This window comes from Anomalospiza imberbis, chromosome 1 (assembly GCF_031753505.1).
Source record: "Anomalospiza imberbis isolate Cuckoo-Finch-1a 21T00152 chromosome 1, ASM3175350v1, whole genome shotgun sequence".
Lineage (NCBI taxonomy): Eukaryota > Metazoa > Chordata > Aves > Passeriformes > Viduidae > Anomalospiza > Anomalospiza imberbis.
The window spans coordinates 96,997,701-97,019,143 of record NC_089681.1 but is presented as its reverse complement, the minus strand read 5'-3'; the positions used below and the strand labels follow the sequence as shown (position 1 = coordinate 97,019,143).

The 21,443-nt window shown below is 39.0% G+C and overlaps 1 protein-coding gene across 3 annotated transcripts in view; it reads right to left on the bottom strand.

The window, feature by feature from the left end:
• NFX1 (nuclear transcription factor, X-box binding 1) overlaps window positions 1-21,443 on the bottom strand; it is a 120,966-nt gene that overhangs the window by 19,922 nt on the left and 79,601 nt on the right. For 2 of the 3 annotated variants that reach the window (XR_011002718.1, XM_068201104.1), the window contains one exon: window positions 16,857-20,702. The exons of the other annotated variant lie outside the window; for it this stretch is intronic. Coding sequence is in view for 1 of the 2 variants with exons in the window: in XM_068201104.1 (XP_068057205.1) it covers window positions 20,627-20,702 (76 nt within the window). In the remaining variant the exon portion in view is untranslated. Of the gene's footprint in view, window positions 1-16,856; window positions 20,703-21,443 lie in introns of those variants that run through there. 3 annotated transcript variants of the gene reach the window in all.

Below are 21,443 nucleotides of genomic sequence, written 5' to 3'. Positions count from 1 at the left end.
TAAGGAAGTGAGTTTTCTTGGGAAGTTATAGTCAAACCAATCAGTGGTCAGATTTGAATGTTGACACCTGGTATGACCACTGAAAACATTGGACACGCCTCTGAGAACACAGGGGGTTAAAAGCAGAGAACGCCCAAGGGAACTCTCTCTTTGGTTCCGGTCAGAGAAGAGTTTATACCTCTCCTGCCCAGCCACAGGCTGGGCGGGGGAGGAGAAGCCATGCAGCCTGGGAGAGGTAGGCCAGGGTGCGAAGGGACCGGAACCGGGCCAGCCCCTGCAGGACAGAAGGGTGGAGAAAACCTGAGATGTTTTTGTCCCCCCCACAGAGGGAGAGAGAGAGACAGAGCCTGTGCCACCTGGAAATTTGATATCATGTGCCAGCAGTGTGCTGGCAGAGGAGAAAGATAAGTGGGAGGAAAGGTGCTCAGCCATGGGATTTGTGGGAGTTCTGGGCAGCCTGCTGCAAGATTTCAGTCATCCTGGAGCCTGAGACTTTTAACCCTTTCTTAGGCAAAGAAACCTTTGTGAAACCCTACTCCTCCTCAATTTGAAAGAGAAGAGAGACAGTCTGGTACCTGAGATGTCAGAAGAACATGAAAAAGAAATCCTAGGTGGGAGGAGATGATGGAGTGGCCTTTGGCTGGACTTTTCTTGTATAACCATTGACTGAACCAATTCTCCCCAACACAGAGACTGCATTTAGGGGGATGCAATGGCTTGAGCCAAGAGAGTGCAGGAGTGAGAGTGGCCTGTTTCAGTGAGGGATGTCATGTGCAGGAGTGAGAGTGAACAGAGAAAAGTTGAGAAGGGTGTGGTGGTGCCCTCTGTCTTTAGGGAAGAAAAAGATCTTTGTTCTCGAGACCCTTGGCCCCAGGGAAGGAGAAAAAGGGGGGGCACTGTTGGCCCAAAATGATAAACTGTTGTTATGTGGTACTTGGTGAAGCATCCATAAAGGAACCCTATGAGCAGTTTCGGACCATGAACAGTGGTGAGATCACTGTACATGGAAGGAGGATGTCATGATGGCAGACTTTCTCCAGGTGGTGGTATGTGTGACATGGAAACATCAGAGGTTTCAACTGTGTTTCCTGTGGAAGACTGGTGCAAGAAAGACTCCTCTCTCCCCTGATGGACTGAGAATTGATTATCTGAGGGGTGGTAACTTGATTGCGGTTCCAAGGTTTTGTCTCACTGTGTTTTGGTGGAAATTGGGTGGGGGGAGGAGAAATGTTTTGGAAGGTTTTCATTCTGAATTCTGTGTGTTCCTTTTATTATAGTTGTAGGTTAATAAAGTTTTTTCTTTATTTCTAAGCTCAAGCCTGCTCTGCTCTGTCTCACAGCACTCATTTGAGAAAAATATATTTGCATGGGCACACTGGCATTGTGCCAGCACCAACCCATGACACTTACTCCATGAGCTGAGAGGTTGTTGTGTGGAAAAGATGCCAAAACTGTGGAGATGCACCCTTAGAATATGCATACTTGTGCTCTCTGTGCCAGCTGGAGCAAATTTTATTAGTTACAGAAGCAAAAAAGTAAACCATTTTTACTGACTAAAAAAGACTGCAGTGCAAACCTCTCTACAGGCTGAAGTAGAAAAAAAATTTGCTTACATGAACATGACTTTGACATACACCTGTTCCTCTTCATCGTTTCTGAACCACTACTCTGACAGAGGGAAAACTGAGGGAGGGAAAACATAATGAAAGTATTTAAAACACCAGTATCTCTTTAAGTTGTTCTCTGACAAAATGAATGCCCTCTCCATCCCCCCAATGGCATCCGCTAGCATACACAGTTGAGCTGACTTGCAACATAAGTACTGTAAGTTAATCATTGCCAAGATTTAAATGAATTGTGAAACTAGTTTCATAAAGCCAAATAAGTGAGGAGAACATAGAATCATAATAAAAAATGTAAAGAGTTGCTTAAAGAACAATAGTTTGTCATATGAGTGGCAGGTAAAAACACTAAGATGATACAATTAATATTATTTTTGCTTTAACTGTGTTTTATTATTTTGCTGACATAGAGTACTTGGCAGAAAAACACCTGCATAATCCAATTACATTTCTTTTCTTCCAAAGGGAAAATATGCTCAACTCAATGCTAGGAGTCCCTCTGCCCGGTGAGAGCCCTCACCACTGAGCAGCAACACTGATATGCACTCCTTGGAAGAGTGAATTCTCTGCTGGACAGTATTATGTTTTCAGTAGAAAGGGTGGGGTGTAGTTTATTGAATACTCATTAAGGATGTTATTTTGGGACAAGGCAAATAGCATAGTTGAATCCCTTTAGGCAATAAATACTTAGAATCTTCCCAGGAGTACTCCAAATAGCATTTTATTATACTAAAACTAGGTGCTTCACCTTCTCTTTTTAATTAACTGACTGGTGACTGTTAAATTGCGTATTCTTTAATACGTCTGCTGAATGAGGACCTTCAGAGGACATGGGCAAAATTAGGACCTTCTTTGCTTTGTCTGAAGTGAAGTGAGTCTACACAAACAAGTTGATTCTGACCAATTATTTCTCAATAAAGAGAGCAAATATCTTTTATATGTATCAGGGAAGCTAGCCAACATAATGATCTTGCAAATCAATAGAAAACTGCTAATCTTTCTGTAAACTATAATAGCTACAGTTACAGCTTCAAATTTGAACATTGACTAAAATTATGATACACCTTGTCATGCTGAAATACTAACGAGCAAAACTTTATTCTCTTTGTAGGATGTTTTCAACTAAATAAGTGTAAAAACTCATATTTACTGTTTATTAAAAATCATAATTTTCACAATATTTGGGAAAACGTAATCTCTGTGGATTTTTTTTTAAATCATGCCTCAGTATCATGGCCTGGGGCTCCAGGGGTCCGTCTGGCTCTCCGGGCAGCTGCCGCAGTAGGTGTCCCGGATAGCGCTGTGCTGGTGAGGCACAACCTCTCTGTGTCCCTTGGGCAAGCTCCCAGCCACAAGCAATCTAAGCGAGCACTCTTGAGTGATTCCAGCTCTGTGAGTTCAGCTCTTAGTGATTCCAGCTCTGTGCTCGCAAAGGTGCCTCGGCAGACGCAGGGATTGAGAGAGGAGAAGTCTGTGTAGAGTTCCGCAGCGGTGTCTTTATTGGCAGCTCCTGCAAAGGGTTCCAGTGACAGCTCTTCCGCTGAACTGGGCAGAGATGGGGGTTTATGTAGGCTACTGGGGTGTTGGAAATTGTCCAATGGCCAGGGTTGAGGAGAATACAACCTATAGCCTTACAGAGAGATAACAAGGGTCCGAAGACGGAAGAGGGGCTGCTTTGGTCCACTCACCATGACTCTGCATTTCTTGTCATAGGAGGGTAACCACCAGGGAGGCCTTGCAGGGCCTCTGACTGCTACACCTCAGTGTCTCCATACTGTTGAATACTGTCACTCAGTGCAATATAGTTGGACAGTACCTCTCAGAATTGCCTGAGGAAGTAAAGCACACATAAAATAGCACCTTTCCAACTATGAACCAAGGGAAACTTTTCACCCAGGTTTGACGCAGAGAAGCAACTAGTGGGGAAATGGCATCTTTTGGTGACGACAAAACCTAGGAACAAGCGCCAGGCTTTATAAGATTGTTTTTTTAAATTTAACTGTTGTTCAGTGACACATACTACTGTGGTGGATCCCAGGAAAACAGGTTAGTTTGTGTCTGCTATATGGACTTTGATCATACTTATCTAGAGACTGTGTGCTGCAAGCTAACTGACTAAGAAATGCTGACTGATTTTAGAAAAACTGTCTACATCTGTACAACAACCTGTTCTCTCAGCTTTTCTTTAGAGATAAGCTCTTAACATCAGCCAGTTTTGCTTTATAGGAATAAAGCTGATGCTGTAATGCAAAAGAAAAGTCCTAATTTGAGTTGTAACATCCTTTAAAGCATTACACTTTGAGCTGTCTTCTAAATGGAAATTTGGGAAACTGTATGAGAAGGCTATGGGCTGAGAAAAGCCTTGTAACTCTTCATGAAATATGACCTGGTTTGGAGCCAAGAAAATGGCCCCAGTCAAGGAAATTATGCATAATTTTGAACTAGGATGTGCTAACTTTCAGCTCATCACTCTGCTACATAAAAGACATATATCTGGAGAGAAAAAATGTCTTAAGTCACTCCCACTCTAGACATTTTGTTGCCTGTAAGAATACATTTTTCCTTTAAATATTAAGGGCTTAAATATACAAAATTACTGTTACTGTAGACTTCATCACCTGATGTATATGTATATAATTTATAATGTATGAAGTGTGTAAAGTGTGTATAAACACAACATGATACATTAATCTAGTTATAATTCCTGTAGGATTTGAATAAAGAGACTGAAATACCTCTTTAGTCAGAGTTGATTGTTCATCTTGTCAAACCCAGGGAAACAGGCAAGCATATCAGAAAAAGGAGTCAGAAATTGCACAATTAGCTCAGAAACCACTGCAAGGTCCCTATTAAACACAAACGTCGTGCAGACATAGCCTCACAAGGGGATAAAAGAGCATAGGTGAAATAAACTGTCCACAAGAAAGATTACATAGATTTAGACTGAGAGGAATCAATTGTCATAATTATATAGCATGTATTTGGGCTTGCATGGACAGAAATGAGTGACTTTTTCTCTAGCTGAGAGAGTGGGAAACCTGGAAAAGCCAGGGAATGGATGCAGCATTGATTCAAGTGAGGGTAGGGAAGAAAGGGAGAAGGGTTGCCTTTCCTCTGGTATTCCTGAAATATGTAGATTCCATCTTTTTTTTTTTTTTTTTTTTTTTTTTTTTTTTTTTTTTTTGTGACACTACAACAGCAGTTGCAAAACCGCTGTCTACAGATTTTACACTTAAATTAGTGCAATATTAGCGGTAATAATAGAAGTCCAGAAGGTAGTTCCCCTAACCTTAAAAACATATAGGTATAGTACCAAGTCAGAACATGCAAAAGGACTATGCCTCAGTCTTAGAAGGCCACCAAGAAATCCCCAAGTGTCGTGGTTTGACAGGGAAGTGAATTTTCTTAGGAAGTTGGGGTCAAACCAATCAGTGGTCAGGTTTAGATACTGACACCTGGAGTGACCACTGAAGGCATTGGACATGCCTCTGAGAACACAGGGGGTTAAAAGCAGAGAACGCCCAAGGGAACTCTCTCTTTGGTTCCGGTCAGAGTGTAGTGTAGACCTCCCCTGCCCAGCCACCGGCTGGGTCGGGGAGGGGAAGCCATGCAGCCTGGGAGAGGTAGGCCCAGTGTGTGAAGGGACTGGAACCGGGTCAGCCCCTGCGGACGGAAGGGTGGAGAAGAACTGAGATACCTTTGTTCCCCCCACCCAGAGGGAGAAAGAGACAGAGAGCCTGAAGGTACCTGGAAGTTTGCCGGCAGAGGAGAAAGTGAAGCGGAGTGCGGGGGAGGAAGGTGCCCAGCCGTGGGAGTTGGAGTTCTGGGTAGCTGAGATTTCAGCTGTCCTGGGAGCCCGAGATTTTTAACCCCTTCTTGGACAGTGAAAGCTTTGCAAAATGCTACTCCTCCTCTATTTGAAAAAGAAGAGAGACAGTCTGGGACCTGAGATGTTAGAAGAAGAAATCCTAAGTGGGAGGAGATGATGGAGTGGCTTTTGGAGGGACTTTTCTTGTATAGCCATAGACTGAACCAATTGCTCCTGCAGCAGAGACTGCATTTTTAGGGGGATGCAATGGTTGGAGTCAAGAGAGTGACCTGTTGCAGTGATGAGGGTGTGGTGGTGCCCTCTGTCTCAAGGAAGAAGAAGATCTCAGTCCTTGAGACCCTTGGCCCCAGGGGAGGAGAAAATGGTGGGGGACTGTTGTCCTGAAAATAAGAAACTGAACTGTTGTTCTTTTGGTCCTTGGCAAAGCATCCTTAAAGGAGTCCTATGAGTAGTCTTGGTCCATGCATGCTGGTGAGAACATTGTGACATGGAAAGGAGGGTGTCACACAGGCAGATTTTCTCCAGGCAGTGCCATGTGTGACATGGAAACACAGGAGGTCGCAACTGCATTTCCTGGGGGGGGTCTATGGTGCGAGAGAGACTCCTCTCTCCCTTGATGGACTGAGTATTGATGATCTGAAGGGTGGTAACTTGATTGAGGGTCCAAGTTGTGTCTCACTGTGGTTTGCTGGAGTTTGGGTGGGGGGAGGAGGAATGTTTTGGAAAGTTTTCATTCTGGATTCAGTGTGTGTCTTTTATCATAGTAGTAGCTTAATAAAGTTCTTTCCTTTGTTTTTAAGCTTGAGCCTGCTCCGCTCTATTCCTGTTTGCATCTCACAGCACTCATTTGGGGAAGGTGTATTTTCATGGGGACACTGGCATTGCACCAGTGTCAAACCATGACACCAAGCTAGCTCTGCCCCATGCAAAGAGTGCCCCTGTGAGTCTGATCAAGAGACCCTGTGTACCCTGACCCAAGATGCCAGGATGATCATGGCAGTTCCCGGGGCAGCAAGATACAGGCCACATTGCACAATAAAATGGAAAAACAAAAGAAAAATGCCCACTATGGGAGAATGTATAGGTGGTGACCATGGGCATTTTGGTGCTGGCTAAGAAGTTTGCAAGTTTCCTAGCAGACTAGAAACTGTGGTAGAGAGGGGTGGAGGCAGGGCAGACAGCATCCTGCTGTGGTCCTGTTGCTAACTCCATTGAAAGACTATAATTTGGAACATAAATCCCACTTCTCTGCATACACTTTATATCACTACAAACATAGCACTTTCCTGTCTCTAATTTCTTTTGACATGAGTATGAAAGCACATGTCTTGTGTGCTGCTTTGACAGGGACAGACTTAACTTTATTCACAGTGTCTGGTATTGGACTATGTTTTAGATTTATGCTGAATACAGTGATGATAATAGAGATGTTTTTGTTATTGCTTAGCAGTGCTTACACAGAGCCAAGTCCTTTTCTGCTTTTTGTACTGACATGCTGGCAAGGAAGTTGGAAGTGCATGGGAAATTGGAAGGAGACATAGCCAGAACAGGTGACCCAAACTGACCAAAGGGATATTCCAGACCATATGACATACTGCTTATTATATAAAGTAGGGGAAGAAGGAGGAGAGGGGGATGTTTAGAGTGATGATGTTTGTATTTCCATAACTGTTATGCATGATAGGACCTTGCTTACATGGAGATGGCTGAACACCTGCCTGCCCTTGGGAAGCAGTGAATTAATTACTTGTTTTGTTTTGCTTGTGTACGTGGCTTTTGCTTTCCCTATTAAACTGTCTTTATGTCAACCCATGAGTTTTCTAGCTTTTACCTGTCCAGTTCTCTCCCTGATGCCACTGGCAGGGAAGTGAACGAGCGGCTGTGTGGGGCTTGGCTGCTGGCTGGGGTTAAGCCATGATGGTCCTTTTTGGCACCCAATGTGAGGCACAATGTCTTTAAGATAAAGACAGATTTGATTGGGATGTGCTAAATTTAATTTATAGCTATTAGTGCTGTTTAGCTGGTAATCAGCAGGCTCCTGTGCTTGCCATGGGGCTCCCTTCCATGACTGTATATTCGTCTAGTGCTCATTAGTGGTTGTTTTTTGCTTTTGCTGCTTGCTGTATTGCTGTACTGCTTATCATCTCCCCATATTGTACCTGGGAACATTTTGATAACAGCCTTGGTGATATACCTGGGCTGGCAGATGGCCAGGGTGTTGCTGCTGTTTCTGTGTTGCTGTACTGGACAGGTGGAATTCCAGTGTGAACTTCAGCTGAATAGACTATGACATGAATCAGTCTAGATGGAGCAGAGACCAACCTGCATCCTATGGAGGACCCTACACCTGAGTAGGTAAATGCCTGAAGAAGGCTGTACCCCATGAGATGCTGTGATTGGAGCAGGTTTGCTGACAAGGCCTTGTTACCTCATGGGGGGCCCTGCTGGAGCAGTTAGCGAAGAACAGGAACCTGTGCAAAGGTCACACACTAGAGAAGTTTGAGGACTGTATCCCATGGGTGTGGCCCCAGACTGGAGCAGGGGCAGCAGAGATTCCCTCACAGCCCATGATGAAGACCATGGTGAATCAGTTATCTCCTGCAGCCTATGCAGGACTGTGAGGTGGACTACACCAACAGTGGATTCTAGTGGGAACCCTTTGTTGTTAGCCAGGCTGCGGACAAGGGTAGGAGTTCATTGCAATGTTAAAAACACTATTACCTAGCCCAAAAGGACTAGGGATGGAGATTGTAAAGGATATACCTTTAAATGGTTGTAAACTATGATTTGAATTGTGTGGTACAGGAATTAGCCCAGCAGAAACCACCTGAGGCAATGGAGGAGAAGCCTTACGGGAAGCAGTGACTTGACCTGAGTTGGCTTTGGTGCCCAGTAACAAGCAGCAAGAAATAGAGCCCAAAGTAATGGACTAAATTAATTCAACAGACATTTTTAACATATTTTATCAACATTTTGCAGGGGTGGTCTATAGACTAAGGGAACAATATCTCTGTATTATATCAAAGAATGGGAAGGGGAAAGTGGTTAATGAGGTTGTATGGAATAGTGTGGGACTTAAGTATGATGGTACTAAAAAAGAGTTGGAAGTCCCACTTTTCTGCATACACTTTATGTCATCAAAAACATAGCACTTCTCTGCCTCTTGTTTCTTTTGACATGGGAATGAAGCACAGGTTTTGTTTAGGTTACAGATCTGTCCATAATATGTTTCACTTTTTATCTTTGATGTTTTCCATGCAAACATTTCAGTTCTCATGAAAAAATCACAGCCAGATAAACAGTTTGTTTTTTAACAGCCAGGGCCTTGTGCTTCTGCAAACATTCCCAGATACCAGTCTGCAGCTTGGGCAAATTACTTTCACATTCACATTAGTTGCAGAGTCGTGATAAGTACAGCTAGCAATACTTTATAGACAATTACTACCTGTAATACAAGTACAGCACAAAATTTTCCTGCCCTAAGTAACCTTCTGACATCCCAAACACTATGATAATTTTGATCATGTGAAAGGAGGAAGGAGGTCTTGGGAGATTTATGGTGACTGTTTGGCTGTTTACCCCAACATTTTTCCCCCCTATGATATAATATGCAGTGGGTCTTAAGGCAAGGAGGTATCAGTCAATATGACCTTCCTATGCACAGACCACCCCAGTTTGTGAGGCAGTTCTTTTGCACAAATTTACATGTGTACATCAGATCCATCACTTCTCTTAAGTCCTGTGAGACTCTCAGCAAAACAAAGGTTATTTGTTACCATTATTTAGCTCAATTAAAAAGTACCTCTTTGACTATGGTTAAAGTGGCAGATGAACTACAGTTCTGCATCCTATACTTCCAACTTCTTTTATAGTAATGATACTCAAGAGGAAAATCTGATCAAAACCACAACTCATTTACTCTGTAGGAGAGGTACTGATACAGTCTAAAACTCTTCTGCTTTCATATTGCTTAAATTAGTAGTGGAAGAATATGGAGGATGGTACATGTTGAGAGCTTCAAGATGAAGCTGAACATAATCACCAGTTTTGAACAGCTGGCATGAGTGGTTAAAACATCTCATATAATTCCAATAATGATACCTAAATGATAGCCTAAATGTACAAATCTGTATTCTTCTACATATTGCTTAGCTCTGAACACCTGGATGTGCTATTAACATTGCTGCATATCCTCCACAGATGCCTACTGCTCTACCTCCTCTGCTACATTTGGGTATAAAAGTAACAGTGAGCTTTTAAATACCCCCTCAGAAATAGTGTATGCTGTCAGTGGCCTCTCCTGGCAGACATATAGTCATTGTAAACTTGTTCACAATAGCTATAGTCCCCAGTTCTATAAGGTGAGCACAGTATCCAGGGTGTCCCTTCCAGGAACTCCTTTCCTAGAAGGACACACATCCACTGCCCAGCAGACTCAGAAAAGTAGTTTACACTTCTGGGACTTACAGTTGCCATAAACACTCTCTTTCAAGATGCAGATTTTTTAGCCTTAACTAATGAGCAGTCTTTGTTGTAACAACGTTATATGTTTTGCAGGGCCAAGAGTATTGGCAACACCAGCATTTTTATGACTTCTCCCTTGCCTGCTACTCTTCCATACCCAGTAACAACCATGGCCTTCATTTCTGCAAAAACCCCACTATTTTTTTGGCACCCTTGGGTTTTCAGCTGTAACAGTAGTCTCCAGACCTTGTGTCTGTAGACTGCAATCCAGAGCCTTGGTTTTCCACAGTAGTTATGCTGTGATAATTAGTAATTATGGTCTAACTATACAGTCTTTATTTCATTTTTAGTCTTCTTAGTCTTTTCATTTGAAACATCAAACAAAATCACAAGCTTCCAGCACAACTATTATTAGTCCTACAAGCTGTCATCTCCCCCACAGCTGTGTGTAAAGGATGCTTCCCCACAACCAACATTCTCAAAATGAAACTTGAAATTCAATTTATGGCCCTGGTTTATGTGGTGTTTTATGAGAAGCCCTTCAGGTCTCGTAAGGATTTCTGTAAAACATACAGCTCTCCTCATGTGACAGTCTGGCTTTTCAGCCTCAAGATGGCCCAGACCACTGCTGTAGCATATACTACATGGTTATTAGGGTTGTTACCCATGGCAGCAAAACTAACGAATTTCATAGGATTGCTAATTATGTGCAAATGTTTGTCCTCTCGTTCCAGTAATAAGAGTGAGGAATTTGTCCTGGGGTTTCCCTCCCTGTGTATTCAAACAATACTACTTGTCCTCTTTTCTGTTGCCCTGTAAATACCAGAAGTCCAGCCACAATTCTACTGCGCTGCACAGCAAATAGAAAGTCATTAGGACAATCCAAAACATGAGCAGTCTTTTGATTTTGTTAATTCTAGCATTGGGCTCTTTTACATTGAAAACTGCACAAGCTGTTGAGCAACCACCGTGCCTGGCCTTAGAACTTAAATCTCAATAGATTAAAATCACATGGGGTTTATCAATAGTAGTGAAAATAATAAGTTACTGTCTTTTGTAAGTGATGTTCTATAACCACAGGAATGTATGAATAATGCTTGGTGAAAGGAACAGTATCTCACAGAGATAACAGAGGATCCATTCTGTCATCTCTGGCTGCTCTCCAAGAATAGCATGGAATTTATATACACAGTGAGAGGACAAGTGATAATCAACCAGAATTCACTGGTCCCCCTAATACTCATTGGTCTTAAGGATAAACAAAATTTTCCCTCTAATTTTTTTTTTTCTGTTTCTTGATAGGTTGTAACTCCATGCTATTACTGACACACTGTCCACCTTAAAACCAGGAAGTCTTCTGGTGCTTGACTTAAGAAGCACTTTGTGCTTCTCCTGGGCTAATCTGTTAGAACTCAGAGCCCACTGTGAAATGAATTCTAAAATCCCCTAGATTGTTAGTGTATCATATTCCCATCCACTCCTCTGTGATTTAGCTTATACTTCAAAGCAGGCCAGACAGACTCTGGTTGAGTGTCCACCTCACATTTGGCAATGGAGGGAGGTTTCATCAATGGTGCCCCATCAAAGTGTAACAAACATCATGTAAAGAGTCTGGAGAAATATATCATCCCAATCTCTCCTCTATTCCATTGTCTACCATACAAAACCTCTTCACTTTTGGTGTAATTATGAACTTCAAGCATAACTCACCTATATTTCTCCATTCATCAAAGTCTTCAGTCATTAGCTCATGCTTCCCTTAATCTCCCATTCTTATTTCAAGCTATTTTGTCCCTCAGTGTGCCACCAGAATGTCTGCCCACACTTCCCAAATGCCTGGGCCAGCTTAATTTGTTTTTGAAATATATTGTTGGTTGCTGTCCTGGCTGCAATATGCTCAGGAATACTACTGACTATACATCCCTTTCCTCACTTTGTCCTGCTCTTTTCTCATCACTGTGAGACAATTTCCTCCCAGAAGCAGAGCAAAGCCTGATTTTCTGCCCTTTTAGCAGAAAATGCCAGAGCAACATTTTCTGCATTCCATGTCACTACCTTCTCTGAATACCTCATGAACTCCTGGGCTGCTGGAATGACAACACCTTTGTTCCTGAGAACATATGCTATCCCATCTGCTTTCTTACTCCCTTATCTCAGCTCAAACTGCTTTTTCCTGGCCATCTTATAATTTAGACCTATTCTGGGGAAGCCAAGCTCAACAATACCATGCATATGACTCCAAACCAATTTCATGTCATTCATCTACAGTGGCAGAGATGTATGCTGCCTTCCTTACTAATTTCTTATCTTCAAGCATCAAGAAATCAAGCAACCCCATACTCTCCCAGTGTTCTCCATCTTTTTTGCAATCTGTATGACAAAAAGACTGCTAGGTATAATAAAATCTTCCAGGAACTCTGGAATTAAAACCACCTGTCATGTTCTGAGTCCATGTCTTTTTCTCTCTCTTGTCCAATCTGTTTTCCTAAAACTACTCCTGTCACAGATTCATACAGGCCCATACTCCCACTCTGCACCTGCAGTGGCCAAACTTCCCACCTAGTAACAATCAGGGAGTTTAATACCTAGAGCCAGTAAAGAACATTCCTGACATTACTGGTGCACTGAATTTGAACTAAATATCCAAAGAGGAACCAGTAACTGATTAGAACCAGTGTGCTAAGAAGTAATTCCAAAACTGCATTCTTCAGCTGTGACATTAGCAGAAAAAAAGGGAAGTCTTAGCTCTAAATGTCCATAGTTGTAAAGTAGTTTTTATTGACAGTAATTTCTTTCACATAATTATATTTTCAATTTATAGACCTGGATAATGTTTTGAAAATATTTTACAGGGTAGCAGTTTTTAGTTTATATTCATGTGAAGAGGAAAACATCTATCTCTACACTAACTGCAAATCATTTTGCTTCTAAAAACAAGCCCTTTTTCTAACTTCTTGATATAGATGTTAAGATGTCCATTCCACAGAATAAACTGAACTTGCTTCAGTTAGCTTTTGATGACAGAAACTGTTTGGCCATTAAAAGTATGTCCTTATTAAGGAATTAAATATCAGCTAACACTTAAAGAATGCTTAATTAATCTCAGAATATGAAGAGCTCTCTCTTCAAGCCAAAGTGTTTCTAAATTATTTCAATTTTATACATTCTTTGATGCAAAAGAAATGTTATGAAGCACTAAAATAATTTTTTCATTCACTTAGAATGAATAAATGTTAACATTTGCTGCTCTTTTTGTAATCCCCAAAATTAATATTTGAATTTAACTATAACAGTCAGAATTTGCAAACACTGTAGCAACTGAAAAATTACAACCTTATCATAACTGAGTTACAACACTGCATACACAGATTATAAGATCCTAGGAAAACATGAAAACTTTATTTCCCTTCATTCACTCCTTTCTGTTCTACAAGAAGATATTTTACCCATAAATGTGTAAAAACCACTGAGTGGTAAACATTAGAAGAGTACAAAAGCTGTATCAGAATGAACAACTGCAAAAGATTATGACCTATCAAATTTGGCACAAAACAACCATCAAGGAGCTATTAGCATTGAACATTTCAATGTGACTGTACAATTACCTCTTGTATCAATTAATCAATCATGATCTTTTTGAAAAAGACAAAATGTAGCACAGATATTAGCATATTAATATAATTACTAATAATTTCTGGAGACTATATGCTGCATTCAAAAAGATGAATAAAAATACTAAGATGATAAAGAGAATCAACAGCCTGTTCAAAAAGGAACTCAAGGAGATCAAGACAACTCAGCAAAGACATGGAGAGAACTTTATTAATGTGTCTCTACACACATCTTTGACAGCTAACATTGTATGTAGAAAAAGAACTGCTAAAGCTCAGGGACAAAACTGAGTCAAAAGCATAGCTTCTTTAGGTCGGCCATGAATTGTAGGATCATACTGGTTGGCAGAGACTTCAGGGAGGTGATGTAGTCCAATTTCCTGCTCCAAGCATGTCCAGTTAAAGAAGGTTGTTCAGGATCTCATACAGTTGAGTTCTTAATGTCTTCACAGAATACAATTCTGTAACATATCTGACTAAACTCATCCTGTATTTTACCACCTTCCTCATGAAAGTGTGTATCAAGTCGTAATGTCTCCTGTTTCAACTTCTATTTTCTGTCATCATTTTACAGTACACTTTGGCTCTGTCTTATCTATACGTCCTGTTAGGTATGTGTGGACAGAAGTAAAGATTTCAGTATTCTCCTTTCTGAGGCTGAACAAATCCAGTGCCTTCAACCTCTCCAGTATGTCACGTCATGTACTCCTACCTCCTGACCAACTCGGTGGTCTTCTGCTTGAGTTGTTTCAGTCAAAGTCTTTCTTATAGTGTGGAGCCTGCAGCGAGACCCAGTATTACACAAGTAATCTCAAAAGTGCTGAATAGAGGAGAGCAATGGCTTCCTTCGACCTGCTGTGTTTGTGATGATAATCCAGGACAGAGTGCATGGCTGGTTTTGCCACAAGGGTGCACTGCTAACTCACAGTAAACTGACTGTCCACCAGGATCCCCAGGCACCCAGTTCTTTTTACATAAAGTTGCTATCAAGACAATGAGCTCCAGCCTGTACAATTGCATTAGGTTATTCCATTCTAGGTCCATGGCTTTGTATACATTTAGGCTGAAGATTAATAATAATTTCTCATGGCCAGGACTGGAAGAAACAGGAAAACCATGGACTAAAAAATTAACTTAATATGGGCTTTTATCAGTTCTTAATAAGTACATTACTCACTTAGTAAGTAATTGGGTACCAGCCGACAGCTAAGACATACACTCCTTAAATGCCTAATAATGTTATCAAAAATACACCTTATATAAAAATTATTTGATATTTCAATCCAATACCTGTTTAATCATTGCCTACTTCAATAGAATATAATGTAAATTGCAGAAGACTTTAATTGAAGCTGCTGAACTGTCCTTCCTAAGCAATCATGCTTAACTAGAAATTTTGGCACCTATTTATTTGATGCCAACATACTGAATTTAAACACCAATCTGAGTCAGTACTCACCACGAGTTACTGCACTGACTGAAGATTTTAATTAGTACTTCCTGAAACAGCATTTCTTTGTAAGAGGCATCTAACTTAATGTGATATCAGTAAATTCTAAAAATTCCTTGAATTGTTCATTAAAAAAAAGGTGAGCTATCTAGGTGCCTTGAATGGACAGAATGTACTTTCCTGACTGTCCTGTTTGTTAGGTGACTATCCAACATCCAACACAGTTTTCACCACAGCTTTTATATCCTAGAAATTAGATTTATAAGTAATGCTCCCATGTTAACTTACCCTACGTACACATTTTGAAAGACAGCCTTTTGACTAGCATATAAAAAGAGTTCTATTAGGATAGCTTCTTCTTTATGCTGATGCTTTTAGTTTTGTTTCTTACATCTCCTTACAAATCAAACCCTCTTGTTCTCTGACTAGAATACATTTTCTACACCTTAAATGTGAATGTAGTAAGATGATTGGATGCTGGAGTAAGCACATATTAGATCCATCAGAAAACCAAACCATTTACTAGGGGGCAGTTCCTGAACATTTCACAGAAAGCAATGTTGAGAAGGGCAAGCATAGCTGAGCTTGACACAACAGACCTATTTTGCTCCTATTCCTTTCACTGAAAATAACTCCAAAGAAGGCAGCAGTAGCTCATAATGGCACCTAAACTGGTAAAAGGGTTGTCTGAAATACCAGAAAGGTGATATGCCTTGATCTGTGCTCTTAAAAATATTCTTTCAGTGATAAAAATAACTTCCTGTTTTGAAAGAGACATGTATTTCCCATAGAAACTCTAAATTAGACATCTTGACTTGGAAACATAATAAAAACACTGTGCTTGAAACAGCATTATTATCAATGGATAATAACATAAGATTCCTAGGATCCTTCTGCGACCTTGCTCTCATAGGACAGTATCAACATGTCCATCTGCTCAAGACACTGCACTACTTTCTTCAAAAATCTTCAGATGACAAACACTAAGAAACCTGGTTTAAAGCTCAAGAGTGTCCAAAATACATCCTCTCTACATAAGCCCTTTCTAATGGTTCTAATATTCTTGGTTACAGTTAAGTAGTAAGTATCTAGACATAAAAATTTGCAACCATCTTAATAATTCAACATTTTAGTAAAGGATGAGAACAGCATTTGTTAAATATGAAGGTTTCTACTGGGAATTCAATATCTACCAAAGGCTAAAATACTTGAAACCCAATATCTGAACAATAGTATCTATCGAAACCTTTTCCAAACATGGAAAAGTGAACAGAAAGCAAAAGTGATTGTCTCTTCTGCTGCTATTTGCACACACTGACAAGGAAGATGCATTTGGTCTCCCTCTAGTCCATGACACACCAAACTGAAGAGCAGTGTTTTTCTCAGGCAAAATTTCCAGTTAACATGTTTTCCAATGCTTGTACACCTGCAACATGCCATCCTCATCCTTCAAAAATATCCTGAAAGTCCAAACTTAAAGGCAGTTGGAGTAGCAAGCTAAAAGGTTTTCATCTGTCTTTCAAGACTCTTCAATCTAAGATCACTTCCTGAATTTCTGTGAGCCATCTCGCACTTCAGCGGAAATATCAAGTCAGGCTTCTGCTGAAAATGCATGACCTGGGTTAAAAGTTTAGGGAGGAGCCAGTTCAAATTATTTAAAACTTCTGATTTTTCAGACTGCTTGCTTTTTGAGTCTTCCTGTCACTTACTGAACTGTGATAGCAGAGTTTTTACATCATCCCTCCACCCTTCATATATCATCCTGAATTTGTTATATCTAGTGCCCACAGAACATTAGTCCTCACTTCCCCTCCCATCACCTGCCTTACATTCACCATTACCACTTAATGGTGAAGAAACAACAATGAAAGGTCCGTAAGTTAAAATAATGTATTTTATTGTCAAGTAGCATTTAGGCTGACATAATAAAGGTTTTTCATATAACCAAAACGCACATTTCTATCCAGAATCATCTCTCTTGTAGATCTGAATTCCAAAAAGGCAGCATACTCTCCATTTTCTGGGGAGCCCTCTTTATTTGCTTTATTCTTCATACAGCACTCATTTAAAAATCACTTCAATTCCAAGAAACCACATACTTTATTGAAAAATTTGAGGAAAAGGAACTCCCCAAATGTCCATTTAAATCTTTACACTTGTTTCTCTGTGATGTCTCAGTCTTCCGACTGTTGAATACCTAGATGAAGTTTGCCAACAATTCAAAAACACTGAACTTTAAATTTAGATTTATTTTGGGTTTGTAAAGGAAGTAATTTTACATCAGTAACTTGACAAAATCAAGTTAAATATAAATCTTTCAACAAATGACACATGTTGTAGAAAAACTTTGCTTATTTTGAGGCAGATACTGTAAAAACTGCCACAGAAACAAGTGATCTTGAAGTTTACTTATGTATCTTATACAATTTTATGTTAAACCCAAATACTGAATATTCAGAACACTTTAAATATGTTAAGCTATACAGACAGGCAACAGCACAGCCCAAATGCCAAACTATCTGCCTATTTTAAACACAATTTTAAAAGCACTTCATGAAGTTGCATGAATTCCAACTGGTATCACATAACTTATTTCAAAAGATGCTTACTGAGAAGTACTTTCTTCAAATATATTTACAGGAGACAATATTATTCTTAGGGCTGTGGAAAACTGCTAGCATACTGAAGCTGAAGTCATAAGTTACAGTGATGTCACCATGATTTTTGCCACTGACTTCACTGATGCAAAGATTTCTTTAATCTACTTATTTTTCTATTAGATAAAAGGTGTAAACACCAGCTCAGATTTAAAAAATAGCTATTTGAAAAGTATTTTCACAAGGCACACGTGCAATATGAAGCTATCACATATATCAAAACTCCAGCCTTTATTACTATTCCATATTCCATATGAAAGTCACTGATACATTGCAGCAAAAGCAAAGCAAAACAGAGATAACAGCACCACTGTTAGCCTTTGCTAATTCCTTCTTAAGGCTAATTCCTTCTTAAGGCTAGGTAGCTGAGGGGAAAATCACTTTCACACGTAAACATACAGTATCATATTTTTAACCAAGTTACTCAAATGCATTTGAAAAAAAAGATTTGGTACTTGTGACTTTCTTCATTACTACAGGTATAGGTCTAATAGCCATGATTTAGAAATGTGGAACATACAGATCTATAAAAATGTTTTAACATTCACATAGTTAAGATGCAAGTGATAAGAAGTATGACTTCTCAGTATGAACAGATTTAGTAATAATTATTAATCTTAGCTTGAGAAATTGAGATTACTTCCATTTTCTTATTACAAGCAGTGGCAACTTGACTGCTGAAATGTGTCTCACCAAAGATGTTGAGTTTTTATGTTAATGTCATAATCTGATAAAAATTCCACTAAGCAGAGCTGAAAATAATGCTACGAAAACCTTTTAGGTTTTAAATTTCAAATCAGAGGCACAAATGTGATGGTTTTGGCTATATTCATGTGAAACTGTGAATAGTTAGTAGACTTCAGCTTTATTCTATTTATTATCAACTAAGCCACTTTGATTTTTTGTAATGTTAAGTCTACCTATAGTAAACCAACTGTGTGTGCTCCAGTATACATGCCTCTGACTCAGTTCACTGGACATGGTGTGCCAGCTCCTGTCTAGAACCCACCTCTGCAGCGTAACTATATACATTCTTCCTAGAGGTCTTACTAGCTTTAAGTCAGTGCTATATTAACATAGTTCTGAGTTTCAAAACCAGGAATAGCCTTTGTTTAGCCACATTGACTCAGCACTTGTCTGCAAGCACTGGTACAGATACAGTCCTCACACGGAAGGGACTGAAGAAACACATTCGTGGAAGTAACTTATTTCTTCAGCTAAACTTAGCAATACACTTTGTAGAATCAAACCATAATTTGCTTAAGATATTAAGGGCAATGTAAGACATAGTGATTTAATTTTCATTTCTGTTCACGAAGTATTAGACAAAAAAAGTAAAGCAAATTTAAATCACTAGATACAAATTAAAAGCTTGAACACTCTTGAAGGTACCTGTTTCACCTGAAATATTTCAAATGTTTAGTAACATTTAAGACTGCATTTTTTAAAAGGTGAAATAATAAACTCCTACAAAAATATACAATAATAGCAAGTATTTTATTTTCAAAATATTTGGGGGGGCAGATATGGTTTCTGAGTTTTCTACTTCTTGTTCTTCCATGTTTCTTGAGCTGTTCATTTGAAATGTAGCCATGGAATGCTTCATAGTTAAGGCTCAGGGTCATATGATAACTCTAAGTGAATCTAAGCATGAGCAAATGCCTTCCATTTTTTGGCAACAAATTTCACACTATAACATAGTGAGCCCTTTTATCATCAGCCTCTGATGCTGTATAGGGGACTCAACTCTAGTATTACACGTAGCAGCCACAAGGAACAGAAACAGAGTGCATCAGAGTTCCTAAAGCTATTAATACAAAAAAATTTCTCCTCAGGAGAACAGATATGACTCAAATTCAGAGCTGTACCACCTCTTCTGATCAGACCTACAATCTCCTCTCCTAGAGAGCTACTCACCTATCTTAAATCAAGATCTGGAAACAATTCACCATCATGAGACCACTCAGGTGTCTTTCAGTGTTTAAACTGTCATCCCATTTTGTTAATGGCATTTCTCATAAAACAAAGATCTTCCATTGTCAAATAGGTTAGGCTGATGGACTTATAAATTTTACAAGTATTATTCCAAATTCATAACATACTTAAACCAAACTTCACACATTCATCTTAAGCTTGCACAGTACAGGAAAAAAAATATAAACCACAATAAAACCATGCACAGAACAACAAAATAATATATGAAGTCTGATTTTGTTCAAGGTCTTGAATAAAAAAGTAGTAGTAGTATTAGTAATCTCATGTTGTGGGGTTGGTTTTGTTGTTGTTTAGTTTGGGTTTTTTACTTTGTTTTTGCTTTTTTTGCTTTTTAAACACATCAAATTTGTGATAAATTAGAGTAAGTTTTAATTCCTCACCTTCCCAAATACTGGTTCTTCAGATTCCAAAGCAAGTCTGTGTTCTTAATAGGCATTTATGTATATATTTATACTTAAATTTTGTATTTCTTTCCATGTAGTAGAGTAACTCAAATTCTCAAATTTACCACAATAACACAAAAGTGAATTAATAAAACATGAAAATACTTCAAGAATATCCCAACTAGGTTTTTTTCACAGATTATTTCTAGTCTATTTTAAGTTGTGTGAGATACGTCAAAATAAATATTTGAGATTTATTGTTGTTCTTAATATTCCAAAAATATATCTACTTACCACCAGTTCCCTTGCTTAAAAATCATCAATGAAAATCTACATTATTCTGACGGCACATTAGATACAAAACTGCACCAAACCCAGATTTAAAAACCCATACTAGTATTAGGTATTATGCACTTACATAAACTGTTGAAATGCTTAACTTTTTAAACAAGCATATCTAACTTTAGATGTTTAATTACGAATATGTTGAATAACCGATCATTTGACAGATAATAAAAAAGCACCTCACACAATAACTTTGTATTTTCACCTCTAAGCTTCTGTATCATAATCTATGTGATTCTGATTCATCTCAATGATTCTACATCAATCACTTCAGTCCTGGACATCAAAGTAGTCAATTACTGGCTCTTCCTTTAATGGTTTGGATAAACCACTGTTTCCACTGCTCCTGAAATTACAAGAATATTAGATATTACATACATGAAAAAAAAAAAAAAAGATACGGAGTAAACTGAATCATAAACTCACGCAATCTCTCAGTGTGCACATACACACTGCATTAGTCAATAGCATGTACTTTTAAACTAAGTTTTATTCAAAATACCTTAATGCTTCAGAAAGCCTTTGTTTACTGAATTTTGACAAAAACATAAGACTGATTAAATTAATGTACATCAACATGTGTCTGAATGCATAAAATTTCTTTAGTGGTTTTTACCAGAAAATGTAATTTACCAGTAATATTTGTTACAAAAATGATACTGTACTGAAGACTAAATGTTCAAAATGCCTTTTTAAAGGAAATAGCAAAATAAATACTATTGATGTGAGCTGATGACCAAACCCACTTGCTTTCTAAAGCAAGAGTAACAAAAAATATATGGTCATGGTCACAGCAAATCCAAACACTGTAAAGATTTTTCTCAGTAAGACAGCATAAGATCTTCCAAAAGATTTTGCAGAATTAAGAATTTCTAAAGAAACTTTACTTCTAGTAATAAAAAATAAATGGCTAAGACCCTTTATTTAATTTTGCTATATAACTCCATAGCATTAATCAGGGTCACTGAAGACAGCAATCCCACAGAAGTGGAAACGAACAGTAACTACCTATTAAAACTGACACTGAGTTACACCTTAAGCAATCCTTCTAGAAATATGTTTTGCTCTAGATGCTTAGCTTTGAAAC